Raw genomic sequence first — 24,666 nt, 5'->3', positions numbered from 1 at the left:
AGTCTTCTGAACCTGTGATTCACCAATACTGGTATTCAAATGACAGGTTTGTCGGAAGTGAATCTAGATGCCCACGTACCACCGGATAGTATTCTGTATTCAACAAGTTTGCCATTCTTTGCCACCATTGACAAAGACCATCCAATGACTACTCTATTGACCTTTTATCATCAAATATAAACAAACCATATGAGACAAAAATTTATAACACTCAATTTATCAACAACAACTTTATATATGCTGTCGTTCATGCTTCCCAAGTTCCTTACAACTTCACGAATACCTTCATCTGAGCCAACTTCAGTCGTGCAAATACGAGAACTAGACCTCCGCACAGGATCATTATTCCGCAGAAAAGCTTCATACCGGTCCACTGCAGTTGCCGACTTCCATCTTGGATGATCACGCCGCAAATCGGGATTCCGGAGAGACAGGCGAAACCAATGACTCCAAATATCGTGCCCACACGAGTTCCAATCTGGTTGATGTCACTGATCTGGCTGCAGCAAGAAGGCATCAGTGTTACCACCGTCCCGGAAAAGAAACCGTACAGAGCAGCATACGCAGCTATCGGTATCAAAGATTGCGCAGGAATCCATAAAGCCAAGGTCAATATTCCCGAAAAGAAAATGCCAACAAGATACATATTGTATCGGCCAAACTTATCCGCGAGTAGTCCTGGAATAATACGTCCAAATATACTGGAGCCATTGAGTATGGACACAAGATAGTTCGCCATTGTAGAATCAACTCCATGAAAAGTCGCGTCAGATACCACATATGCGAATGGCGAAAAGATAGCCAAGAATATAAAAAATGATCCGACGGTCAGAATAATAAAGTTGAAATTGTTGAAGGTTTTGCATATGGTTGACCAATTCAATGGGGTCCATCCGCTTGGCATGTTCTTAGACTTCACAGTCACATTAGCAATAAGTAGGAGCGAGAGAATGATGAAACCGCAAAAGCGCATTGTCCAACCATATGAAGTATGATTTGAGAAGTGCCGAATAACAATGGGAAAGACAAGTCCTCCAACACTGGAACCGCTGATTACGATACCCAGGACCATGGCTCGTTTACGGTGAAACCACGTCGACGTAGACGACAGGCACGCGTGAAATGTGAATGCAGAACCAATAGGCGCAACTATTGCCTGGCAGCTGTAAAATGCTGTCAGTCAGCGAGTTTAGAATGATATGAATGAAGTAAACTTACATAAGGATCTGAAAATAGGTATGGCTAATCGAGGTCATCATAATACCGAAAACTTGCAAGAATGTTCCAAATAATATCAAGTGTCGTGGACCAAAGCAGTCAAAAAGATGGCCAATAAACTTAGCATCAGGTCAGTAACCTGATGCCATATGACTGTCACTATAGCATACCAATCCGGAGAATAACAGAAAAAATATCTGTAACGAGGAGATCCAAGATATAGTGGACTCCGATAGCGTTGAAAGCTGGTGTGTCTCATAATATTTTTGAAAAATTCCCATAGCATTGATCCATCCGAACGCGCCAAATAATCCAAAAAAAGCACCCATAACTGTTGTCCACGCTTCCAAACCACCATCGGGTATAATTAGCGTCTCAGAAGAGCTCTCATCCGTGGCGGGCGTCCCCTCTTCTGGAGTATATGTGACGACTGACGACTCGTATGAGCCATTCTCCTTCTTCTCACAGTCCTCTGACGAGTAACGTATAGATTTCTCATAGGACGACAGAGATTCCGACTTAGAACATTGTCTAGACTCTGCACGACGCAAGGAGTCCATGATTGTATTTTCGAGATACAAAAGCAAACAATGAGCCGAATGGCGACCTCTAATGGGTTTTACAGTAAGGCTGATATATGTAGTCGTAGTAATGGGTATGCGACTGTTGGTGAAGCCATATTGGTATCCGAGCTGACGGGTTCCCGCGTATTACCGCTAATAACCGTTGCTCCAACAACCGCGGATAACCGGTACACAGCAGTGAAAAACGACCACTTTACTAACAAAATACCCAAACCCTATGCCAGCCAATTTGCATATAGAGCTGAAACCAACAACAATACGTTACTGCAGATTGCCAGCTACCAAACTTTTAACTTCTTAGTGATAATCTAGAATATAACAGAGGGTCGTAACTAACCTTATTCGCCAGTTATTCAATAGATTGTAGACCTGGAAACTTGCAGGCACGCCGGAGTGCTATGGATAATCTGCTTCCATAATGGAGATTGCTAGCCACCATTACTAAGGTTAGTAACCGTCTTAGTACTCGATACCATTGCGGTGACACCAAATAATATTGCCCGCGTACAAGCTTTTCGATGCACAAAGATGTCCTCCCATTGTCTCCTGCCAGAGTTCGCTTAGATGTGTTCTTGACGATTGAATTTTATGTTACGTCTTAGTTCTGCTGGCATTCCTCCGCGTCGAATAAAGCGGTTCTGATTGCAAAAATTCCGCTATAAAGTCAGGCTCCTCGCTGCCCCTTAGTATATTTGCTCTTCTAAGTGCCACTCGTTCGCTCAAACTAATGCCTTTCTCGTTTGATTCCTTCCTCTCCTCCTTTGAAGTACTCACCATGGGCAATAATTCACTCCGCTCAGAGATAGTCGATTCTTGTTTCACGCTCGTCTTCGGTATCTCAGGCAGTGTCGTCGGGAAGTCTTCGATGATTTTGGGAAATGCTCTTTCAAGCACGCTGGACCTAATCTTGAGAGACTTCTCATCTGAGGTTGACAACTTTCGACGACCGCTACTGTATAGCCGCTCATCGCTATTCTTTCTGGTAATCGGTAATGCCGATGAATCTCGCAGTAGCTGGTCAATAATATCTCCTTCTTCGTCGTCTCGTTCCTTCATCGCGTCTGACGGAGATTTCGATTGGTAGCTTGCGGGCCTGCGTCGGATTGTAGTTGGTGACTTCAAATGGGCATCCAAATCAGCAGGTTGCTTTATAGGGCTCGTCATGAGAAGTGCCAGTTTTGAGGCTTTATCTGCTCCGAAGTCACTGGGAACCAGAAGAGTAGAATTGGAGGAGGGCTTTAGAGGCGAATTGTATGGCTGTTGGGATGAAGCTGGACGAGAAGCTTCTGACTTCAAATCCGCTAGCTCGGCTGCGTGCAGCGATGCAGCGTATTCTCTGGCAACATCAAAAAACTCATCCTCTACCATCCGGTACTTCTCATCGCCCCGTTCCATCTCGATCCAACGTGCTGCGCCAGTGCCTAATAAATTTTCCTCCTCATAATCAGAGGATTGCCCTATTGCACTGTTATCAATATCACTGCCATCGCCGGCGTTCTTGATATCATTGGTATTGCTGATGTCGCGGCTGGCTAGTCGTATGCTCTCTGATTGATCTTGGCCCAGATCTTGCTCCTGAAATTCCTCATCATTAGCCTTTGCTGCCTTCTGTCTTTTCCTTCTCGGCGGTGTCGCATCTGCAGCACTCTTTTGTCTGCGGGATCGTGGCGCACTGGGTTTGATCTTTGCAGTCGACTTCGAGCTTTCAGCATTGCCAATTTCCCACGGTAATCGTCGTCCGGCTGATGCGCACATGTTGTGAATTACACCAATCCAACTGTAGTCCTGGCAGTCTTTGCAATTAGGCGTGGCATTGAAATAATCTGATCTAGCACAATCGTAGTTTACATGACAAACAAGATCCCTAGATATGAGACGACTGCCGACGGTGATGAGAACGCCTCATCTTTTAAGTTTCGCGACGACTGAAGGTTTGCCCATCGAAAAGTAATGCTCCCACTTAAGCGACCTCCCTTCGGCTAACTCCCCAGATCTCACAGGAGAAGATTGTCGTGCCTCAGCAAGTCCAGCATGGAAGAGCATGTGGCTTACGAAGCCAACTCCACGCTAACGGACGTGGTAGCTTCTCGAGGTGGCGAAGTTCGGGATGACTTCGGCACGGCAATGTCAGTCAGTCAGCATGAGACCCTGGATGCGTCGTCTTTTATCCCCGGATCTTCAAGTTCGACAGACGTAAATAATTTTGAAACCCTGGATAGCCTGGGTGTTACCACAATGGAGCAAGATGATTTGGAACGAAACGTCGCTGCACAGGTGAGTCTGTTCTACGACTTGCATCTTATCGATACCTCTGACATTTAGAGAACAGGCGGATCGTGCCATCAATCAACGTGAATCTGAGCTTGACCAACGCCGTCTGGACAAGTCTTTAGCTCAAAAGGCGTATGTCCGAGAAATTTATAGTTCAAAGCGATATATGGCTGATAGGTCTAGTAAATTCGTGGACCGAATTGCACGGCTTGAGGAGAGGTTGTCTGATACGAATTGTACTATCAGCAGTAGAGCAAATATTATTGATCAGATTGAACATATAGTATGTGGCAAGGGCTATGCGTTTCACCTGTACATGAGGACCTAACTTTGAATTTAGCGAATTATTGATTTAGCACCAATAGAGCAAGATATTGTGGATATTCGTGAACGCATAGCTGAACGGGAACGAACAGGGCGGGCAATGAATGGCGTTACAGACAGCTCACAGAGGCTTCCAAATGAATCAGAGCGCGAGTTTCTTATTCGAACCGGGAAGATCACCCCCTTTTCGAACATGTTTGGACTAGAGCGACAGGCTGGCCATGAAGATAATGATAATATTGCAACTATTACACAATCGACATCCCGCAGAGATGGTGGCAATATGTCACATCAGAAGTTGCGATTACCAGGACTGGAATTCGAAACTTTTGAGGAGGACGACGAAGGCGAAATTGTCGAAGGATCAATCGATGAAGAGGCATTAACCAAACAGGTCGCAGCAGAGTCACGAAGCAAGAGGCGTGCAATCACGATGTCGCGAAAGTCAAAACTCAAGAAAAGGTATATCAGCTCAGATGACGAATTTAGGGTAAACGAGGAATCAGATTCAGAATTTACCCCTTCGGAGTCAGATATATCGGGAGACCAAGCGGACGGCGACGTCGACTTTCCGATAGAAATGGATGACGATGATTACGATGACTCGAGTGCCAGGACCAAAAAGAGGATTTCCAAGATCGTAAGGGAGCAGCTACCAGATTTAGATGATGGGGACGAGAGGTTTTACAGAGATCGTTTAAAACGATGGATCGAAAAGCGACAAGCATTCCGAAGGCGCACACGGACGATAAAGGTTGAATCCAATGACGGCGAACCTAGCCCGGACGCGGAGGAATGGCACAGACAACATCCGAAGAATGGCGACTTGATATTCGACGGTGGATATCGTCTTCCAGGTGACATACATCCGAGTCTTTTTGATTATCAGAAAACATGTGTTCAGTGGCTTTGGGAATTATATTCTCAGCGCACTGGTGGAATTATTGGTGATGAGATGGTAAGTCCTGTTCAAAATAACTCCACCATAACGGCTGAACGCTAACGCATCAGCAGGGATTGGGCAAAACTATTCAAATCATTTCGTTTATTGCCGGTTTGCACTATAGTTGTAAGCTCGACAAGCCAGTGCTTGTTGTCTGTCCAGCTACTGTGATGAAGCAATGGGTTAAAGAGTTTCACCGTTGGTGGCCCCCGTTGCGTGCGGTCATTCTTCACTCTAGTGGTAGCGGAATGCTTCGTGAGCCTGAGGATGCAGATGAATTAGACCGGGCGATGAGTAAGAAATACAGCAAGCGAATTGATTCGAAATCGACAAAGTTAGCCAAGGCCCTTGTCGATAAAATTGTAGTTAAAGGTATTCTTCGTGTTAATAGTCCACACCTAAAGGAGGTGCACAAGCTAATTCACTCATGGCAGGACATGTTCTAATCACAACCTATGTCGGCATGCAAATATACAGGGATGCGATATTACCTAAACAATGGGGCTATTGTGTGCTTGATGAAGGGCATAAGATTAGAAATCCTGACTCAGATATCTCGTTGACATGCAAACAGGTGAAGGTAGTTACGCAAGGTCCGTTCTTTTGATGTTACCGAAACTCTAATATCTTTATCTAGACACCTCATCGCATTATTTTGTCCGGTACACCGCTGCAAAATAACCTTACCGAGCTATGGAGCTTATTTGATTTCGTTAGTCCAGGCAGATTAGGGGTATGTGGAAATTAACTTAAGCACGACATATACTGACGCCGGTAGACGCTTCCTGTCTTTCAACAACAGTTCGCAGTTCCTATTAATATCGGGGGATATGCAAATGCAACGAACGTTCAAGTTCAGACCGCATATAAGTGTGCATGCGTTCTTCGAGACTTGATAAGTCCATACCTTCTGAGACGTATGAAAGTTGATGTCGCCGCAGACTTACCTAAGAAGACAGAACAGGTATTATTCTGCAAGCTCACCAAACCGCAGCGCGACTCGTATGTCGAATTTCTGAAGTCTGGCGATATGCAGAGTATTATGGCGCGAAAACGACAGGTGCTTTTTGGAGTCGACATTCTTCGAAAGATTTGCAACCATCCTGACTTGATTGCCCGCGAAGTTTTAGCGAAGAAAAAGGGCTACAAATATGGGTCTCCTATTAAATCGGGCAAGATGCAAGTTGTGAAATCACTGGTTTTGCTATGGAAAAGGCAGAAACACCGGTGTCTCTTATTCTGCCAAACTCGTCAGATGCTGGATATTCTTGAAATATTTGTCCGATCGCTGGATAACGTGGAATACCGCCGTATGGACGGGTCTACCCCGATTGGCTCACGTCAAGAGCTTGTTGATGAATTCAACAATAATACTGAAATTGATCTCTTCTTGCTGACCACTCGAGTCGGCGGTCTCGGAGTCAATCTTACTGGTGCAGACCGTGTGATTATATTTGATCCCGACTGGGTAAGGGCTATTATTTTGTTTTATTGTGCTTTGTTAAGACAGCTCCGTTAGAATCCGTCGACAGATGTCCAAGCTCGTGAGAGAGCATGGAGACTAGGACAGCAGAAAGAGGTAGCAATTTACCGTCTGATGACATCTGGAACAATAGAGGAGAAGATATATCATCGTCAGATTTTCAAGCAGTTTTTAACAAATAAAATTCTGAAAGATCCGAAACAGCGCCGATTTTTTAAGAATAACGACTTGCATGACCTGTTCACTTTAGGGGAGTCTGATGCTGCCGGAACTGAAACGGGTACGTTGTTTTCCGGTGCAGAAGTTCAGATTAATTCGACATCTGAGCCTACAACGAAGCGAAAGAAGAAAAAGGAAACAGAAATGGTGGGAAGTTTGACAGGTGTTGCTGGTATGGAAAAATAGTAAGTTCGATCTTATTCATTACAGCTTTAAGTCTCTAACGTTCGGATAAGTCGTGGGGTATACGATGAAGAAGAAGAACCCGAACAAGTTGGTGATAATGATGAAGACGGTAATTGTGAAGATGGGATTATGGAGAGCTTATTTGCGAGGTCCGGAGTACATAGTGCTTTGGAACACGATGAAATAATGAATGCATCGAGACCGGATGCTGTATTGGTAGAGCGCGAAGCTTCCCGGATTGCCTCCGATGCTGCCAGAGCATTACGTGAATCTCGGCGTGCTACACGAGTAGCGGACGTGGGCACTCCTACTTGGACGGGTAGATTTGGAAGTGCCGGTAGACAGCTTTTGCAGAATCGAACACCTCAATCGTCGAGGTCTGGTTCGCGGCCAACTTCAGGATCAAGCGTTTCTCGTGAGGAAAGCGTTCGTCCAGGAAGTCAGTCTCCCGCGCCGCCGAGGTCTGATGTGAGATCTAGCTCTATTCTTGCTCAGCTTCGCGAGAAGAGAGCACTTGACAAATATGGGTCTCGTTAGTAAGATTTTCTGCAGTAAATGAAGAGCATGTAAACAGAGAGTCTGTTTAGATTTCTGTTTTTGGGCGTTCTGGTTTTGTCATTGGTTTCCACGCAGAATTTATTAGGAATACACTTATTAGGAATAAATCATTTGACTAAAAGTTCAGAAAGGGAAGTTTGCGTCGGGTTAGGGTAGTACGGCATTGTTGACAAGGTTAGTCACATTTAAAATTTTTTCGCTTTTGTCGGTCAGGGTGACCAGTCCCTGTTAACAGTATCCGATAATAACAGTGCGCGATATTTCAGTCGCCATTACAGATCAACTGCATTTTATTGACCTGTATAATCTACCAGAAGATGCCTTCCGAATCGGCCCAAACAGATGCCGTCTCGGCTGCTGCTGATCAATTAGCTAAGACGTACCTTGATGAGGTCACTGGCGAGCAAGTGTCCAAGACGGAGCTCAAGAAACGTCAGAAGCAGCGAGCTCTGGAAGCCAAGAAGGTACGTGGTAGTTGCCATTGGAGTTCCACATCGAAGTGAATGATTAATAATAGCCACTGCAGAGGGAGAAGGCCGCTACAGCGGCGGAGAAAAAGCCGGCGGGAAAGACCAAGGATGAGGAAGAGGAATTAACCCCCAATGTGAGTTGCTGTTACTATTCTGGACTATGGTTTATTTGATCAGTATGCTGAGGCAGTCTACAGCAATATTTCAAATTAAGAAGCCGGGAGATCGAGGCTCTACGCCAAAGTCATAAGCCTGATCCCTACCCCCACAAGTTCCACGTTTCAACAAAATTCAGTGAGTTTATTTCCGAGTATTCGACGCTCACTCGGGGCGAAACACTTCCCGATGTTGAGCTCTCTATTGCTGGTCGTATTCATGTGAAGCGTGAGTCGGGATCCAAGTTGAAATTCTACGATCTTCACGCCGAAGGTCAATCCATTCAAATTGTATGCCAAGCTCAAGATGCTACCGGTGATTTCGCAGCTATGCACGAGCACATGAGCAGAGGCGATATCATTGGTGTCAAGGGCTATCCCGGACGAACTCAGCCTCAGCGAGGTGGCGAGGGTACGGTCTCCGTCTTCGCCAGGGAGGTCGTTCTCCTCTCGCCGTCCCTGCACATGCTGCCTACTGACCGCTATGGTTTCAAGGACCAAGAGACACGCTTCAGACAGCGATATCTTGACCTTATCATGAACAACGCCACGCGCAATAAGTTTATTATTCGGTCCAAGATCGTGACATATATGCGCAATTTTTTCGACAGTCGAGGTTTCATTGAAGTTGAGACGCCTATGATGAATATGATTGCTGGAGGCGCCACAGCTAAGCCGTTCATCACTCACCACAATGAACTCAACATGGACCTATTCATGCGCGTTGCTCCTGAACTTTATTTAAAGATGCTCGTTGTCGGAGGTCTCGAGAGAGTCTATGAAATAGGTCGACAGTTCCGAAATGAGGGTATTGACTTAACACACAATCCCGAATTCACTACTTGCGAATTTTATGAAGCCTACGCAGATTTTTATGATCTCATGGAGACAACGGAGATTCTCTTTTCCGAGATGGTTAAGGAAATCACTGGTGGCTATAAGATTAAGTATCAAGCTTCTGGTCCAGATGAAGGTGAGACCTTGGAAATCGACTTCAGTCGGCCATGGAAGCGCTTGGATATGATTGGCACGTTGGAGGAGAAGTTGAACGTGAAGTTCCCTCCTGGAGATCAGTTACAAACTCTTGAAACCGGTGAATTCCTCAAGGGTCTTTTGGATAAACACAACATTGTTTGTAGTCCTCCACTGACTAACGCTCGTATGCTGGACAAGCTTGTCGGTGAATACATCGAGGTGTCTTGCATCAATCCCACATTCATCACTGGTCACCCGCAGATGATGTCACCGCTTGCGAAGTACCACAGGTCTATTCCTGGCATTTGCGAGCGATTCGAGTTATTTGTGGCCACTAAAGAGGTCGCGAATGCTTATACTGAGTTGAACGATCCCTTCGACCAGCGCGCGCGATTTGAGGAACAGGCCCGTCAGAAGGATCAAGGTGATGACGAGGCCCAATTGATTGACGAAACATTCTGCACAGCTTTGGAGTACGGTCTCCCGCCAACAGGTGGCTGGGGTGCAGGTATTGATCGCTTAGCTATGTTCTTGACGAACTCTCACTCGATCAAGGAGGTTCTTCTGTTCCCTGCTATGAAGCCAGAACAGGTTGAGAAGACGACGGAAGGGGCTTAACTTTGCTAGACGTTCTACGATAACGGTTTTATGGAGTCTGCTTGACTTTGCTAAACGTTCTTGATATATGTTTTAGATGTAGATTTGATATCTTTAGATTCATCTTTGAATGTAATAAAGGTTGCCTTCTGAATCGGATAGGTGCATGGAATATCAAATATGTTGAATATATATGTGGAAGAATTATAGCCACAGACGGCTAACCAAGTAATAGACCCGCACGTAAGCATATACATGATACACAATCTCTGATGCAACTGTGAAGGCTGGACTCCTGTATTTCAAAAATGTTCCGCTCTTCGTCGGTCCTCAGTATTCCGAGGTTATAAATTACCTGCTCAGTCGGCGAGGAAATTAAGGCACATATAAGACACAATTAGCCTTACTCTATGCGAAGATCGCTATCCGCCTGTGTCTACAAGAAACGCCAAAGCTCTCAAAGGGCATATCTCCGGCTGGGTGAGAGGAGCAATCACCTATGTCGATACGCCCATTACTACAGTATATTCTTCCCGAAGCTCAACTTCCACACTTGCCGGAAGCGCAACAGGAAGTCAAAGCTTGCATGGCCACCTTTTGCCTCTGTGTTTTTTTTGATCGGACTGCCATGAAAGTAGAGCAGTTTGAGTAGTCGCAAGCGATGGAAGTCAAAGAGGAGTGGACGTCCAAGACGTGCTCCTGTTGTGGTTGAGTGAATCACACCTTGGGCCGATCTAAGGTTTTGAGCGCCAGAGATGCAACTCGGTCTTTGACCGCGACTTCAATGCTTCCCAAAACATCATGCTCAAGTATTTCACTGAGTGCATGATGTCAAGTGGCAGTGTCTCTTGCGATGGTGCGTCTTTGGGTCCTAGCACTGCTGTAAGTAGGAGGAATGCTTCTCTAAAGTGCGAGTCCCACCTGGATTTTAACTCCGTTTTGGGGCCAAACGACTCCCAATGCTCTGCTTAATTTTGCAATATTGCGGTCTCGCGAGTTTTGTGAGGATTTTGCCAGGCTATTTTTAACAAGCTTCGATTTGGCAGCCGCACCGCAAGCTGGTAGTTGGGTTCCTGCGCTAATCCTTGTTTGACACTAGTGCTGTTTACACGTGCAGGGCGATATTTTATTTTCGGACCACATTGCCGCCAATTGTTTGGTTTTCTCCAGTGACATCTGGTTAATTCTCATAGGCATCCACTCAGTTCAGTCGGCAATCATATACAATTCACTGCTTGGCTTCTACCGCGGATAGTTACTACGGCCATGAAATTAGATATAATAATATTTCTCTGCTGCTTCCTAGTATCATCCGCGGCATATTCTGAGAGTCCGCTTCGGCTGCACGATCTCGCGGCAAGAAATGGCATGTTTTCATATCTTGTATTCTTGTCCTGGCTAATTCTAATAATTTAGCAGCCCTTCACATGCGGGCAGTTTCAGTGCCGTCCTCAACGAAAACAGCGTCGTCATCCCGCTCATCCATAACTTCTTCCTTCGCATCAGTTTCACCTTCGGAAACATCATCTCCTGCATCAGGAAGTGGCCCACCCATCGGAGATGCCTCTAGCACTACAAACTCCGCGTCTATGACTGCGAGTGCCTCAACTGGCTCTTCTAGCATTTCAGTGGACCCGCGATCACCACCCGGAGGAGTTTCCATGATCACCCCGGCCATTACCGCCTCACAGACTTATATTAAAGTTGGAGACTATGCCACGTTCTCATGGAATTACACATCGCTTATTGTTACTCCGTCTGCCGTCAATGTTGAAGCCTACTGTAGCATCAACAATTACTACTATCCAATCGCCGAAAACCTGACAGTGAAAGATACACAGGTAGTTTGGAATACAAGTGGCTATCAGGAAACTGCTACAATCCCGCTCCTAGTGTACGTTGACCAATCTGAAGAAGTCGTTTAAGTGGACTAATTTCTGATAGCGCTGAGTACACTTTGTACATTTATGACGCCAGTTCGAACCCCTCAGCTGTTGCGAGCCCTGGTTGCCTTGCCCCATATGATAACTTAAATTTTGGAGTATACACCCCCCAAGCGTACACACCATTAAATAGTACGTTGATCTGTGCGGGCTACTTGGCCGGTTACTAATATTATTTACAGACTACCAATGTGCAACCTGCAGTGCGTCATTTTCACTTATCGAACGTAACGTGCTACGAGGAACTTTGGCTATGAGTTTAATTGCCTGCCTATTTACAGTTTTATTCATGATGCGATAGAAACTGGAACTAGAGTGTAGGTTTTTGATATACTTGTATTGCTGTTTCACACATGGGGTTTCATTTTGCATCGGAATCGAATTTAACTTGCATTTGTGTGCTTTGGATTTCGCTATTTGTATGTGTACCTATACGATTGGCGTTCTTAATGAATATTACGGTTATATGTAAATGGCACGCTGAGTTAAGGAGGAATCATTGTCCAGTTATGTTTTAAGATATTAAAATAACATTATATTTTTCGCAGCAGCCTAGAACCAAACCTGTGTGCGGGTCTGTGACAAGTTGTTGTGGACATGTCGCGGATAAATAGCGTTGTTGCCCTTGACCTAGCGTCAGTGATTTGAGTGTTCTGATGGCAAGCCAGATTCCTAATTTTGTCACTACTACGAAATTACATTCAAAACGGAGGCGCTTGTCTTTCAGGTCAAGTCATTTTACTGATCAGCGTTTCAGTAGTCGGTCATTTAGCAATGAGCACAAACGATAAGCCAATACGAAATCTTCCGGAACAAATATCCGAAGGCGATAATGAGCCAGATGAGTGGTATGATGTGTTCTATCACTCAGAGACGGGCTTTTGTTACTGATGGATCCCTACAGGGACAAGAGAATCGAAGACACAGGATGCGCCTGTATGTAAATCTCACGACTCAAACTACACCTTAGGATGACTCTGACATGTAGTGCAATAGCGGAAAACATGAGTTTGACCAATTGTTACGCGGACAATGGTCGCGACTGGAGAAAGTGTGCCAAAGAGGTAAGCAAATCACTAGTATTGGTGTTTTCTACTGCTAGATTCGATATGTGGATATAACGGATCACCGACGACATTTTATTTATTGCATATATTATTTTCAATTATTCGAGAAGCTCAATTCTAAACATCTTGATTCTTGTAGTTAGCAGCTCTCAAACAATGCTGGGAGCAAAAGAAGAACAATATTCGAACGCAGTTGAAGCCATAATCAAAACCTGGCTTGTACTACTTGGCATATATGCAGATGACGTGTGGCTGTACTTTGTGTTGGGCGGCCAGTCGCGTCAGGGGAGCCTTGGTTTGCTAGTAATTGGATGCGTCGGTTTACGAATTTTACTGTATATATTCTCTTCTCTATCTTACAGACTTAGCTTTATAGTATTAGCTTGCATTCTATATCGTAACATTCTTATCTAGCGATTTTACGATGTCTAGCATTGGACTGCGGCGGCTGCTTTTATTGCGATCACCGTATCGTTTACGCGCTCATGCAACGTGTATGTCGAGGATAGTAACGCACCGATGCGGACTCTCTACGACACCCAAAAAGTTCCAAGACACTTTAAATTCAACCATAGAGTCAGAAGAATCCCTGTCTGATGGTAGTGGCTTCGAGCTGAACGATGCGCCAGTGATACTCGATGAGAAATTGTCACCAGACAAGGTTGATTGGACGAGGTCATTTCACGGCCTCAGCGTTGAAGCATTTGCTCCAGAGATTGCAGATATTCTGATGAGAGAAGTGGATCCAGACGATGTTGAAATCAAACCAGGTAACCACTGACTCTAGGCGGATTTACCGTATAAAAAACAGCGAAGCCTAACTTAACTTGGATTTAGACGGTATTTTGTATTTACCGGAAATCAAATATCGAAGAATTTTGAATAAGGCTTTCGGACCTGGTGGTTGGGGGCTTGCTCCTAGGGGAGAGACCATCATTACTCCTAAGCTGGTTACTCGGGAGTACGCCCTAGTTTGCCACGGCAGGTCAGGATCTCCGTAGGATAACAGCTTACATTGGCTAATACTTCTTATTTAGATTGGTCAGTATAGCCCGTGGTGAACAAGAGTACTTTGACGCGAACAACATCTCTACAGCAACTGAGGGTTGCAAGAGCAATGCTCTAATGCGCTGTTGCAAAGATTTGGGAGTTGCGTCGGAGTTGTGGGATCCACGATTTATTCGAAAATTTAAAAAAGAAATTTGTGTGGAGCAATTCGTTGAGCATGTCGTGACAAAGAAGAAAAGAAAGTTGTGGAAACGCAAGGATCAATCGTGGGAATATCCCTATAAACTCAGCACGTTTTAGAGATATGTGCCGCGTGTACGATAGACGATAGATCGCTGATAGGCATTACATTTTTGTACATATTCTTATTTGATAAAGCGCAACTTTCATTTTCGCGTTCAATAATTACTTTTCTTGTATGTGTTGCTTTCAGGATGTCAGACCTGAGGAGGAGGTAGTTGGTGCTGCAAACGCGTCTGCAATCGCAGCGGAAATAGAGGTGCCTAAAACGGATGCTTAATTGATGTTACCAATAAGATTACCTGTAATGCAGCAGAGTTGCCTTTAAATGCATTCCCGCGATACCGCAACTCAACATATACGAGTTTGCTGGTAGATGTCCCAATCTGGAACACTAATTAATAATTGATAGGCGCGATGTTGAAATTCCCAGCGAACATCGTTTTGAGATCCAGCAGGTGAATCCGCCAACACTTTCACCCGCATAAGATTAAATCAAAAGTATGTTATACATTAACTTTCATCTATATGGGTGATGTCACAATCAGTCCCGCTATCCCACTTCGGCGACTACCCAAATTGTGACGGTGGGTGCTTCATATTATTATTATTAGGCCATTACACGAGTGGGGTATCACGTGAATACAAGACTGAGAAATTACAGTGATAGCTGCAGCTGTAAACGCGTAAATTCGCTGGCTTTACACAGTTGGGAGTTTGTTCGCGCGGCCGCGATTAATCAGTCTCCCGTACTGACATACCTTACATCTCTGACACATCGTCAGCTCGTTGGTCTACCTCCATTCCTCACATCGTTGCAGTATTGAACGGTAGAGATATACATACTGAATCTTGGCATTGATTTTGTCTTAACAGACCTTCTTAGTTCAGCCTATTTTCAAGATGTTTGGTCTTCTCCTGAAGTTCCTCTCGTAAGTGTGACCTAGCACATGCACATTCTTGCCGTTTTCCTACTTCTCAGGCTGTGCATGTTAAGACGATGCTAATTTGAATCGGCGGAGCAGATCCTGTGTATCATTTCAATATCCTGTCTACGCGTCTTACAAAGCACTGAAGTCGCGGGATCAAGATGCACTCGTTCCGTGGTTAGTGTATTGGGTTGTCGTCAGCACCATCACGGCAGTCGAAACTTGGTTCGGCTTTTTGTTTGTTTGGTAAGTTGAGCTTGCAGCTACTCTCTACTTGAACTATCTGTGATATCTGTGGAGTAATGGCCTTTGGAGGGCCACAATTCTATGCTACAAACTGAGAATCTCACTAATGCCATATGAGGTTGCCCCTATACCAGTTTGCTAGATTCGGATTTATGCTTTGGCTCGTAATGCCGCACTCTCAGGTACATTTATATTTATTTGCGTAATTTGGTAGCAGATATGGAATCGTTAACGATGGTCATTTGTAGGGTGCTAATTACGTCTATTATACTTATATTGAGCCTGCAATGTCATCCCACGAGCAAGAAATCGAAACACTAGTTGGCACCGCTCAGGATAAATTGAAAACCGGCGGACTCGACCTACTCAATACATCAATCGAGTATTTCAAGTATGTAATTGTGACTATGATTATTGGCGACAAGAACGTGGACGTTAAAGTCAACGATGAGGGGTTGCAAGGGGTTCAATCCCAGCAGAGCGAGGTAAGCAAGCTTTCTCTAATTTCTGAGGTCTAAGTGATCTCTGTGCTAGGCATTTGCGAAAACTACGTACAGCGTCCTGGATGTGCCAACGAGATGAAAGACAAATCCACGGCTGATGTTCCTGTAATTTGTCTCCCTTGGCCTACCCCGGACTGTGCGGAGCAAAGTCGGGCAGACGCAAGCGTTCCCGCTGCAAGTTGGGGCTAGGGTAATTGGTGCGTCTGTGCGAGGGTCACTGTGTATTAGGGTCCTAAGTGTGGTCAGCCGGCATTTGCGTTGGCGCGACGAGTTCAGCTATGCCTAATACAGTTTAGCACGGCAGTGTTTTGAAACATGAAATTAATAAATGCTGATGACTCTCCATAGACTACTGATGGCAACGGTACTATATCTTCGTCTACGACATCGGCAGTGTCTATTTATCGCAGGATTTGGAGCATTGGAAATAATGTGTTCAATGCAGCGTATCAGACGTCCGTCGATATTGTTGCGTCGCCTACAGGCGCCGGAGTTTTGGGCGGTGCCGCGGCCGGTGTGCCCTCCACTGATGTGATCGCTACAATGTTTGGCAATGCTGCTGCCACGTTTGTTGAAAGCGCTGCCACAGCTGCCGCGACTGCCTCTGGAGGAGCCATCGATATGGAGTTAACCCAGCCTTCCGCGGGTGCGGGTGATGCCAGGCAGAAATCACAAGGAGATACTGGGATATCCACATCATACTATTCTCGAAGCCTAGCATTAGTTTCGCGATTGTGTGCACGGAAGTCGAGTGTATCATCGACTGCTAGTACGAAGGATATAGATGAGCTACCTAGTTTGGAGACTGGTTCCAATGACAATGTTTCGCATTCACCCACACCGCAGCCCGCCAAGTCATGGCCAGGACAATTTGTCACGCCGCCACAGGAGGGCACAGTTGTGGATGAAACTTCAATATCCAATGCGAACGAATCGATCCGTGATTCTGAAGTATCGACTACACCAGAAGGAAAGAATGTCGAATGGGTCATCATTTAATGTTCGTTTTCTTTTGATTCGTTTATTGTTTGCTAACTCCACACTCGGTCAATCTTTTGTGAGCTGAATTATAACGTTTGCCGGCGTATTGATAACTTTGTTAATAAGTGGTCTCTGTCATTCTTGTTGTGTTTACTACGGGCGAAATATCGGAGTAAGGTTCGAATGAGGGATCAAGATACGTTCCGGGGGATTGGGTCACATACCTGGGGGCGTTGCAAATGGGGAATTGCGTCTCAGAGATAAATTGGTTTGTAAATCCCGGGTGAGAATGCCGGCGAATTTTTTTATTGGATTTATAGTTGTGAACGATTTGATTATTCTATGGCGATATATGGCGGTTGTTTTAACTATCTGTACTTTATATACTGCTGTCAGGATACTTGTAAATTTCCGTTCCGTTTGTCGGCTGGGTAATTATGACAGTGACAAACGTACTGAAAGTAGTGTATTAAGTACTTGTACTTCCACTACAATGGCGTTCTTGTAAAGAATATATGCGAATATGCTTCCGATCAGACAAAATTGAGTTAACTAATCCAATGTATTAATGTAGTTAATAAACATACATATTTAAAACGAGGACATTCTGTGCCGATAGCAAACAACGAAGATATTAAGGAAATCAACACTACCCAAAAGACATTACACCATATAACTTGATCCTAGAACATAGCTTTCAGGAAATACTTAATCATTCTTGGTCAACCGACTTCAACGGCGAGATGCGAATGACATATCGGGATACCCGGTGAACGCTTGAGGCGGCGCAGCTGATGATCCATTTGGCGCCGTCGAGACTGTATTTGATGTTGGATAAGACGCGCTAGAGTAATAGGGATTATTCGTCGATGGATAAGGGATGTTGTTAGAGGTTGATGGAAATGGGTTGTTATCGGGAGCTGGCGAATAAGGCCGCTGGCCCGAGACTGGTGAGTACGGAGCTTGAGCAGTCGTCGCCGGCAACGAAGTCTGAATGAAGGGTGCGTAGGGAGTCTGATCTGCCAGTGGGTGGGGTGTCTGGCTGGGTGCTTGATATGGTGCCGGTCTACTAGACGAGAACGGTGTCTGGCTCGAAGACGGAGCAATGGGACTTATCGCCGATGTCGCGAGAAGATCTACCGGCGATGAGGTAGCATAGGAAGCAGGAGCAGGAGCAGAAACATTTGGGAGTCGCGGTGACTGGTATTGCCGAATATAAGAGTTGACGGATGTCTCGTATTTGTTAGCAGCTGCAGTAAATCGATTGTTCAGGTCGACCATTTCTTCTTTGCGCAGAGCATATTTGTCGATAAGCCTGATAAGAGTTGGTCGGATAGACATGGCTGTTTTGTACAAATTCTCCATCTCCATGGAGTCAACATTCTCGGTAGCTTCCTGACTAGACATCAATGCCAGAAGACGCTCGATGTTCGCTGACTCCGCAAAGACCTTCGCTTCTTCATCCGCGTCACGCTGAAGTTCCTCCGGCGTCGGCTCCTTGATCGGCGTGACATAGTTAAGAGGGAAAATCCCGACCTGCCCTCGAAGAGAGCCCTTCCACCAGTCCTGATAAACCGATTCCATAACAAATATGACGTCACCACGACGGAACGAGAGCTCGCCAGGTTCAGTAGTGGTCAAGTCATAGAGCGCGCGAACCCGATTGACCGATGATGCTGGGTCAGTTGTGGCTGCTGGTGCTTGCGAAGTATTTTCCGCAGCAGCATTACCCATGCTAGATTCTTCCTTGAATGCTGCCACATTCTGCCGTTCTACTTCTTCCTGCCGCTGCTTGGTCTCTATCTCTTCTTTCTGTTTGCTCTCCTGAAGCGAGAGAGCGAGAACCATTTGAAGTTCTTCATCCTCAGATGTCTGCATTCGCTGAATCGGAGGCTTCTGCGGTTTTTCTGGTGCGTGTAATCGAGGGTCTACTAGAGTAATCAGTAAAGGTCGCCCACTGGATGGCTGGAAACATACTAAGCGTTTTGACTTGAACCAAGGCGTCTGCCATTATATCAAGAGACGGGTCGTGTCTAAACACCTTCACAAGCCCTTCCATAACTTCTAGCAAGCGTGACTTGACACTGGCATGCACAGTCTGCATTTGAGGAAATTAGTAATAGATTTCGAATTATGCATCGACTAAGCAAAACACGTACCCTATCTGTCGCCATACGAACCAAAGTCTGCGTGAAGGCACGCGACGCGAGCTCTCTATGCATTTTAGTGCCACAGTTTTGCGCTAATGAGTTTGCGAGCTACACTATGACGTTAGAAGAAATTGAGCATGTGAAGAGGAAGAGCTGAGAATTGACAACGTACAGTCAGTGCATATAGTTGTACATTGGCCGATCGGTGTGCGAGGCGCTTCTGAAGGACAGTGACTGCAGTTTTGGATCTACGAGAACATGATATTAGCGATCATATCGAAATAAATCAGTTTAGCCGGAGAACAAACATACCCATCCTCGGCAGATTCGTTCACTTCGTCGCACACTTCAAGGATATATTCCCAGTTCTCACTGGTCAAATTCTCATCGGTTGCCTTGTCTGGTAAGGAAGAGGACTGTTAGAAACCAGGTCACTAGCGATCACGGAGATGACTCGCAAACTAGGGAGAAGACATACTGATGGCCTCTTCAACCGAAGTCGGACTAGAAGAGCGAAACATTGTGTGTTAATCCAAGGGATGCTGGTACGCAAAGTCGGCAGATCGTAGCAGTTTAAAGTAGCGGGGGATATTCTAACAGCGGCGCCGCACGAAAGTTAGCACGAATAGTTAGATCGACGGGTGATAGATAGGCTTTCGTTCGTGGAAGATCACAGCTAGATGGTCGACAGGCAAATGCAAATATGCAGACCACAGAAGCAAGATATAGTTGCCAATATTGGAGAGTGCAGCTGTTGACTGTTAGGTCTTAACGATGTGCGGCCACTGCAAGCGGTCAAGTCCGAGTCGCTGGTTATTGAGGCCAGGCGGCGTTGAGCATATACGTCACACGCGCATCAGCCACAAGGCTACGCGTCACTCACTCCCAGAGTTTACGTGCGCAGCCCCACACATGTGCACTATAACGCTCCCTACATACGGCCAATCTACAAGACAAGTTATTATACATTGTCTCTGAGTTATCGAAATACTGATAACAGAATTAGTCACGTTTCAGGACATCTATTGAGTCACTGACTATATTCTGGAAGCTGTTAGGGTATATTGCAAGCCCAAACCCAATGCCCTCCTCTGGTGTCTTAATTTGGAGTTAAAATAGCGAACGCTTAGCGTCGTCTGATATGTACCACAGACAGACATCGCGCTGGGCTAGCGTTATAGCCCACTCCGCGTACTTCTTGAGTTTCTTGAGTTGCAAACAATGAGGTGAGTGAGAGAGATGGACTTCCACGATGGCAATTTCGTCCCTCTGTTTGGGCAATATGAGGGAAACTGGTGAACCGAGGATTCTACGACCGATATTGTGGATTAGGTCCTTAGCCGGCCTTGAGCAGCAAAATGGGCGGAGAGAGGCGCCTCTCATATTTGATGGCCCTTATGCCCTCATCATCGAAGATAGTTATATTAAAAGCCTATAAGTTATTATCTTTGTGAATCAATTTATCTTTTAGAATAATTCTAGTTGCTTAGTCGTGTATATATGATGGGCGAGTTGTTACTGGTAATTGTTATTAATGGACACAAATCGAACTACATTGGCGGTGAGTAAGAAAACTTACTGGTGGGTGCGCTAGATTTGTTTTCTTCGAGGAAAAGCCGTTTAATTAAATAAGATCAATTGCAATGCATATCCAGACTGCGCGAGATGGACTGCATTGAATTGAGAGTTTCCTACTAGTCCTACAATCAATGGCCGGTATAATTAATTTGCGAAAATACCCAATAGACATCCATGAAATGCATTCTATACACCGGCTGCCTAAATTGACATGCAATAATTCGAAGGTGTGCCTTGTCCCATTAGTGCCCCAAAAACTCCAAAAATCTCCATATCATACATCATCTCACACATGTTAATTACTGACTAGACAAATCACTAATACTTCGATGCATACTGCACATCATATGGATGATACGACGACTGGTACTGCTGAGGCGATTGGTAGCGTTGTTGTGGAGGCTGGTATTGGCGTACATGCGAATCAACGAATCCCTCGTATTTCTGCATCGCAGCTGTGAACCGCTGATTGAGATCTAGCATTTCTTCCTTCTGTTGGGCATATCGATCAATGAGCTTGATAAGATGAGGTCGCACAGCCATGGACGCCTTATATACATGCTCAAGCTCGTCTGAATCTAACGCCGACGCACTCGGACTGGATAGAATCGAGAGTAAGCGGTCAATACTATCAGCTTCGGAAAACACCTGCGCTTCATCATCCGCTTCCTGCCGAGCGTCTTCTGGACTAGGGTCCGGCATTGGTATTACATAGTTGAGCGGGAAGATGCCAACTTCGCCACGGAGTGAGCCCCTCCACCAGTTTGGATAGACAGACTCCAGGACAAAAATAACATCGCCTTTTCGGAAAGATAGCTCACCAGGTTCTGTAGTAGTGAGATCGTAAAGAGCGCGAACACGAGAAATGGTCGCATTGGGATCCAGACCCCCAGTTATACTATCATGGCCATTGCTGGCCTTCATCTTCTTCTGTTCTTCCTCCCCTTGCTTGCTCTTTGCGTCTCGCTCCTCCTTTGCCTTGCTCTCCTGCAGAGATAACGCCAGAACCATCTGCAGCTCGTCATCTTCTTTGGTATCTTTACGTTTGACGGGTGGCTCCCTCGGCTTCTCCGGTGCTTTTATGGTAGAGTCTACAGCCTATTAGCAATTAACTGACTCAACGTTGGCATCGCATGTGATCTTACTCATTGACTTCACTTGATCTAGAGCGTCCGACATCAGACTCAACGATGAATCACCTTGGAAGACCTTAACAAGTTCTTCCATGACTTCAATCAGGCGTGACTTCACGCTGTTATGCACACTCTTTGGGAGTTATTAGCATCTTATTCCAATAATATGCTTAATAGAGCTTGCTAACCTTATCTGATCCCATCCGCACAAGTGCCTGCGAAAATGATCGAGACGAAAGCTCTCGATACGCCTTCGTACCACAATTCTGTGCTAACGAGTCCGCGAGCTATAATCCCGTTAGCGACACAACGGCTATCAATGAACCGGTGCTAAATACTCACTGTCAACGCATATAATTGTACATTGGCCGATCGATGTCCAACCCGCTTTTGTAGCGCTAAAACCGCTTCCTTTGCTCTATTACGTTACGCTAATCAGTCCACTGTAAATTCACCAAGCATATTTCGAGCTTATATTCTCACCCATTCTCTGACGACGCATTGACTTTGTCGCATACCGCGAGAATGTGTTCCCAGTTTTCGCTGGTCAAATTCTCGTCGGTAGCCTTGTCTATGCGATTAGATGTTAAGTCAGCCCACGACCGTCTGCCAAATCGCTCTTAATAAATATAAGCAGCACATACTGACAAGGGCTTCGATTGCAGAAGGAGTGGCCGACGATCTAAACATGATGCCGTTGTAACAGCGTGACTGCTAAGGAATAACGAATCAATCTCTGATGAAGCCTGCCGGACCCTAAGAGATAAGATCGAGTCCTCCAAGTCACCAAGGTTTCAGGGCCGAACTTAAATAAACGATAACCAATCATTGGCAGTTCACAACTATGATCGATCGTGCCATTTTGTCTTATGCTATGTAGCTTCCCTTAATTTGAAACCACATTATAATACACTCTTAAAAATAGACAAAAAAGATACAAACATGCCTAATTGCTAAACTCCGCAAAAATCTGTTTGTCCGCCAAACATATAATATTTTTCTATTCCCAACTGCATTCAATATATAAGCTTCCATTTGCCCATTCAAGCTCATTGTCACATCATCAAATTCAACATTTTATGCAATTGACAAACATGTGTAAACATGTATGCTGCCAACAATACCAAGAACGAACCAAGGTATGAAGAAAAGAAATCAAACAGAAAAACAAAGACGCCCAATGTGCCATACATTGCAATAACAAAATCTCAGAAATATGCCACCAAATCTAGTCCCGCTGGAATCAGGATTCACGAAATCATCTTCCGGACGATTTGCGCTCTTGCAGCTTTGCAAGTCGAGCCGCTTTGACAAGAGGAGCAAGTGACCGCAAATTATCGGCCTGCTTCAGGAAATTATGCTATCACACGATCAGTCAGAAACACTTCCCATATTCGAAAAACTCCAAAGACTTACATCCAGCAACTCGGCCGCGGATGCTCGGCTGTCAGGGTCAACATGCAGGGCCCAGCCTAAGAAAGTCTTGAATGTCGATGACAACGACCCGGGGTCTTTCAAATCAGGAGTCCCGTTAGTTGCAATGAGGTATAGTGCTCTCATGGGCGACTCAGTTAGATATGGTGGCTCGCCTTCGATCATCTCGATAGCCATGATGCCCAAACTCCAGATATCAACCTTTGGACCATACTCCTTTCGTGCCACGACTTCAGGAGCCATCCAATATGGAGTTCCGACCATTGTGGTTCGCTTAATACTATTATCGTTGATTTGCGCGCAGAACCCAAAGTCAGCTAATCGAGTTAGAGTGCGACCACTTACAAAAACGGCCAAAACTTACTCAGTTTGATGTCGCCTGTCAGTGACAACAGAACATTGTCCGACTTGATATCCCGATGAATAACACCTTTCAAATGCAAGTGCTTCAATCCAAACAATGTCTCTCTGCACACTGCAGCGATCTGACCTTCTGTCATCATATTGTAAGTAACGACATCCGTTAAGCTCCCACCCTCCATGTATTCCATAACAACCCAGAGATCTCCTCGGTAGAGAAAGCTATCAATGAAGTTAACAATGTTGCGGTGTTTGCTCTCCTTCATTACCAATATCTCATTGATGATGAGTTCCTTCTTAGGTTGCTGCTCTAGATTCATCTGTTTGATCGCGACGCTCAAGTTAGTACCTACTTGATAAGCAGTGTACACACCACCAGATGCACCTTGGCCTATCTTGTGCAGATTTCTATATAACCGAGTCGGATCACCAGTAGAGCAAATCGCAGACAGTTTGGCAATAAGGTCAGCATCCCTCATACGCCTCTGCTCACGCTTTCGAGGAGAAATGACAGTGTGTTCCAAGTTGTTGAGCTTCGAAGGTTCCATAGACGGATTGTGCATAATTCCGTTTTGCTTGTGGCGGGGCGAGTGATGCAGTCGTCCACGACGCGGTGACTCTTGTGTATTGCCTGCTGAGACTTGTTTATGAGATTCGACGTCACCAGCAAATAGCTGCTGAGATGGAAGACGTGTCGAGTCAGCCTGCTCCGATTTCTCACGTAGTAGAATTTCTGGTGAAGGTTGCAGGTTGCTGACACCGGAAATTCCTGATGACACAAGGGCTACCCCGTTCTGCTCCTCCTCCGGCGGCTCTGGCGGCAATTCCTTATTCTGATATTTTTGCCACGAAGCTCTGAGCTCCTTTTCGCGTTGAATTACATTCTGCAGATTCTGGGAAGCCTGCCGCTGAAGGTTTGGCTGGTAATGAAGTTGAGATCGCGAAGGTGTGCGGTTGATCTGGGCTTGCGAGGCAGTTAAATTGGGAGGTGAAGGATGGAGTTGTTGACTCGGATACTGGGACTGGGACTGGGACTGGGACTGGGACTGGGACTGGGACTGGGACTGGGACTGGGACTGGGACTGGGACTGGGACTGGGACTGGGACTGGG

General features: G+C 45.5%; 11 protein-coding genes across 11 annotated transcripts in view; 6 read left to right on the top strand and 5 right to left on the bottom strand.

Moving 5' to 3' along the window:
* Nucleotides 1–265: 265 nt before the first annotated feature.
* On the bottom strand, nt 266–1,778 carry V1508DRAFT_433481 (major facilitator superfamily domain-containing protein; the record flags this gene model as incomplete). The annotated part of the gene is made up of 3 exons (XM_066941989.1): nt 266–1,163; nt 1,219–1,337; nt 1,389–1,778. The coding sequence occupies 3 exons, from the start codon at nt 1,776–1,778 to the stop codon at nt 266–268; spliced, it is 1,407 nt and encodes a 468-aa protein (XP_066794956.1).
* Nucleotides 1,779–2,393: 615 nt separating this feature from the next.
* V1508DRAFT_433480 (uncharacterized protein) lies at nt 2,394–3,557 on the bottom strand (the record flags this gene model as incomplete). Its single annotated transcript, XM_066941988.1, has 1 exon — nt 2,394–3,557. The coding sequence occupies one exon, from the start codon at nt 3,555–3,557 to the stop codon at nt 2,394–2,396; it is 1,164 nt and encodes a 387-aa protein (XP_066794955.1).
* Nucleotides 3,558–3,695: 138 nt separating this feature from the next.
* On the top strand, nt 3,696–7,896 carry V1508DRAFT_177930 (SNF2 family N-terminal domain-containing protein). The gene is made up of 10 exons (XM_066936121.1): nt 3,696–4,076; nt 4,132–4,205; nt 4,257–4,356; nt 4,414–5,355; nt 5,412–5,712; nt 5,775–5,920; nt 5,978–6,073; nt 6,119–6,808; nt 6,860–7,227; nt 7,279–7,896. Exons 1-10 carry the CDS (start codon nt 3,834–3,836, stop codon nt 7,763–7,765), a joined length of 3,447 nt encoding a protein of 1,148 aa, XP_066794954.1. The 5' UTR covers nt 3,696–3,833; the 3' UTR covers nt 7,766–7,896.
* Nucleotides 7,897–8,004: 108 nt separating this feature from the next.
* V1508DRAFT_420264 (uncharacterized protein) lies at nt 8,005–10,220 on the top strand. Its single transcript, XM_066940722.1, has 3 exons — nt 8,005–8,250; nt 8,313–8,390; nt 8,454–10,220. Exons 1-3 carry the CDS (start codon nt 8,104–8,106, stop codon nt 10,002–10,004), a joined length of 1,776 nt encoding a protein of 591 aa, XP_066794953.1. The 5' UTR covers nt 8,005–8,103; the 3' UTR covers nt 10,005–10,220.
* A 712-nt stretch (nt 10,221–10,932) lies between these two features.
* On the top strand, nt 10,933–12,538 carry V1508DRAFT_177988 (uncharacterized protein). The gene is made up of 4 exons (XM_066936122.1): nt 10,933–11,349; nt 11,400–11,877; nt 11,928–12,058; nt 12,109–12,538. Exons 1-4 carry the CDS (start codon nt 11,250–11,252, stop codon nt 12,225–12,227), a joined length of 828 nt encoding a protein of 275 aa, XP_066794952.1. The 5' UTR covers nt 10,933–11,249; the 3' UTR covers nt 12,228–12,538.
* V1508DRAFT_420258 (uncharacterized protein) lies at nt 12,221–13,305 on the top strand. The gene is made up of 5 exons (XM_066940721.1): nt 12,221–12,243; nt 12,475–12,774; nt 12,831–12,862; nt 12,923–12,990; nt 13,133–13,305. Exons 2-5 carry the CDS (start codon nt 12,701–12,703, stop codon nt 13,196–13,198), a joined length of 240 nt encoding a protein of 79 aa, XP_066794951.1. The 5' UTR covers nt 12,221–12,243; nt 12,475–12,700; the 3' UTR covers nt 13,199–13,305.
* On the top strand, nt 13,306–14,559 carry V1508DRAFT_420256 (mitochondrial genome maintenance MGM101-domain-containing protein). Its single transcript, XM_066940720.1, has 3 exons — nt 13,306–13,763; nt 13,831–13,978; nt 14,031–14,559. Exons 1-3 carry the CDS (start codon nt 13,418–13,420, stop codon nt 14,299–14,301), a joined length of 765 nt encoding a protein of 254 aa, XP_066794950.1. The 5' UTR covers nt 13,306–13,417; the 3' UTR covers nt 14,302–14,559.
* A 585-nt stretch (nt 14,560–15,144) lies between these two features.
* V1508DRAFT_356637 (TB2/DP1, HVA22 family-domain-containing protein) lies at nt 15,145–15,934 on the top strand (the record flags this gene model as incomplete). Its single annotated transcript, XM_066937000.1, has 4 exons — nt 15,145–15,173; nt 15,267–15,416; nt 15,535–15,598; nt 15,665–15,934. The coding sequence occupies 4 exons, from the start codon at nt 15,145–15,147 to the stop codon at nt 15,932–15,934; spliced, it is 513 nt and encodes a 170-aa protein (XP_066794949.1).
* Nucleotides 15,935–17,382: 1,448 nt separating this feature from the next.
* Nucleotides 17,383–19,831, bottom strand: V1508DRAFT_462719 (uncharacterized protein). The gene is made up of 6 exons (XM_066942843.1): nt 19,529–19,831; nt 19,363–19,450; nt 19,223–19,298; nt 19,060–19,158; nt 18,878–18,998; nt 17,383–18,828 (listed from the first exon to the last, which is right to left on the bottom strand). Exons 1-6 carry the CDS (start codon nt 19,569–19,571, stop codon nt 17,633–17,635), a joined length of 1,623 nt encoding a protein of 540 aa, XP_066794948.1. The 5' UTR covers nt 19,572–19,831; the 3' UTR covers nt 17,383–17,632.
* Nucleotides 19,832–20,645: 814 nt separating this feature from the next.
* Nucleotides 20,646–22,507, bottom strand: V1508DRAFT_420243 (uncharacterized protein). Its single transcript, XM_066940719.1, has 6 exons — nt 22,406–22,507; nt 22,245–22,332; nt 22,104–22,179; nt 21,950–22,048; nt 21,774–21,894; nt 20,646–21,719 (listed from the first exon to the last, which is right to left on the bottom strand). Exons 1-6 carry the CDS (start codon nt 22,449–22,451, stop codon nt 20,947–20,949), a joined length of 1,203 nt encoding a protein of 400 aa, XP_066794947.1. The 5' UTR covers nt 22,452–22,507; the 3' UTR covers nt 20,646–20,946.
* Nucleotides 22,508–22,607: 100 nt separating this feature from the next.
* Nucleotides 22,608–24,666, bottom strand: part of V1508DRAFT_177480 (uncharacterized protein) — a 3,620-nt gene continuing 1,561 nt past the window's right edge. The window contains exons 3-5 of the mRNA XM_066936120.1: nt 23,560–24,666; nt 23,178–23,512; nt 22,608–23,121 (exon numbers count right to left, since the gene is read on the bottom strand). Coding sequence (XP_066794946.1) covers nt 23,020–23,121; nt 23,178–23,512; nt 23,560–24,666 — 1,544 coding nt within the window. The 3' untranslated portion in view covers nt 22,608–23,019. The remainder of the gene's footprint in view (nt 23,122–23,177; nt 23,513–23,559) is intronic.

The sequence above is a fragment of the Lipomyces doorenjongii genome (genome assembly GCF_038497915.1).
Source record: "Lipomyces doorenjongii strain NRRL Y-27504 unplaced genomic scaffold V1508scaffold_36, whole genome shotgun sequence".
NCBI classification, from domain to species: domain Eukaryota; kingdom Fungi; phylum Ascomycota; class Lipomycetes; order Lipomycetales; family Lipomycetaceae; genus Lipomyces; species Lipomyces doorenjongii.
The sequence above is the reverse complement of the archived record's forward strand: the minus strand, read 5'-3'. Positions and strand labels throughout refer to the sequence as shown.

What these genes read in the sequence shown, in the direction of transcription:
- V1508DRAFT_177930 (XM_066936121.1), top strand. Translation starts at nt 3,834, where the DNA reads ATGGAAGAGCATGTGGCTTACGAAGCCAACTCCACGCTAACGGACGTG. An exon ending in AACGAAACGTCGCTGCACAG is followed by an intron (nt 4,077 to 4,131) that starts GTGAGTCTGTTC and finishes TTTAGAGAACAG; the next exon opens with GCGGATCGTGCCATCAATCA. An exon ending in GTTGCTGGTATGGAAAAATA is followed by an intron (nt 7,228 to 7,278) that starts GTAAGTTCGATC and finishes CGTTCGGATAAG; the next exon opens with TCGTGGGGTATACGATGAAG.
- V1508DRAFT_420264 (XM_066940722.1), top strand. Translation starts at nt 8,104, where the DNA reads ATGCCTTCCGAATCGGCCCAAACAGATGCCGTCTCGGCTGCTGCTGAT. An exon ending in GAGCTCTGGAAGCCAAGAAG is followed by an intron (nt 8,251 to 8,312) that starts GTACGTGGTAGT and finishes TAGCCACTGCAG; the next exon opens with AGGGAGAAGGCCGCTACAGC. An exon ending in AAGAGGAATTAACCCCCAAT is followed by an intron (nt 8,391 to 8,453) that starts GTGAGTTGCTGT and finishes GGCAGTCTACAG; the next exon opens with CAATATTTCAAATTAAGAAG.
- V1508DRAFT_177988 (XM_066936122.1), top strand. Translation starts at nt 11,250, where the DNA reads ATGAAATTAGATATAATAATATTTCTCTGCTGCTTCCTAGTATCATCC. An exon ending in GCTACAATCCCGCTCCTAGT is followed by an intron (nt 11,878 to 11,927) that starts GTACGTTGACCA and finishes AATTTCTGATAG; the next exon opens with CGCTGAGTACACTTTGTACA. An exon ending in AGCGTACACACCATTAAATA is followed by an intron (nt 12,059 to 12,108) that starts GTACGTTGATCT and finishes TATTATTTACAG; the next exon opens with ACTACCAATGTGCAACCTGC.
- V1508DRAFT_420258 (XM_066940721.1), top strand. Translation starts at nt 12,701, where the DNA reads ATGAGCACAAACGATAAGCCAATACGAAATCTTCCGGAACAAATATCC. An exon ending in GATAATGAGCCAGATGAGTG is followed by an intron (nt 12,775 to 12,830) that starts GTATGATGTGTT and finishes GGATCCCTACAG; the next exon opens with GGACAAGAGAATCGAAGACA. An exon ending in GGAGAAAGTGTGCCAAAGAG is followed by an intron (nt 12,991 to 13,132) that starts GTAAGCAAATCA and finishes TGATTCTTGTAG; the next exon opens with TTAGCAGCTCTCAAACAATG.
- V1508DRAFT_420256 (XM_066940720.1), top strand. Translation starts at nt 13,418, where the DNA reads ATGTCTAGCATTGGACTGCGGCGGCTGCTTTTATTGCGATCACCGTAT. An exon ending in CGATGTTGAAATCAAACCAG is followed by an intron (nt 13,764 to 13,830) that starts GTAACCACTGAC and finishes ACTTGGATTTAG; the next exon opens with ACGGTATTTTGTATTTACCG. An exon ending in GCCCTAGTTTGCCACGGCAG is followed by an intron (nt 13,979 to 14,030) that starts GTCAGGATCTCC and finishes CTTCTTATTTAG; the next exon opens with ATTGGTCAGTATAGCCCGTG.
- V1508DRAFT_462719 (XM_066942843.1), bottom strand. Translation starts at nt 19,571, where the DNA reads ATGTTTCGCTCTTCTAGTCCGACTTCGGTTGAAGAGGCCATCA. An exon ending in TTCGGTTGAAGAGGCCATCA is followed by an intron (nt 19,451 to 19,528) that starts GTATGTCTTCTC and finishes CTTCCTTACCAG; the next exon opens with ACAAGGCAACCGATGAGAAT. An exon ending in TTCGTATGGCGACAGATAGG is followed by an intron (nt 18,999 to 19,059) that starts GTACGTGTTTTG and finishes CCTCAAATGCAG; the next exon opens with ACTGTGCATGCCAGTGTCAA.
- V1508DRAFT_420243 (XM_066940719.1), bottom strand. Translation starts at nt 22,451, where the DNA reads ATGTTTAGATCGTCGGCCACTCCTTCTGCAATCGAAGCCCTTGTCA. An exon ending in TGCAATCGAAGCCCTTGTCA is followed by an intron (nt 22,333 to 22,405) that starts GTATGTGCTGCT and finishes CTAATCGCATAG; the next exon opens with ACAAGGCTACCGACGAGAAT. An exon ending in TGCGGATGGGATCAGATAAG is followed by an intron (nt 21,895 to 21,949) that starts GTTAGCAAGCTC and finishes TAACTCCCAAAG; the next exon opens with AGTGTGCATAACAGCGTGAA.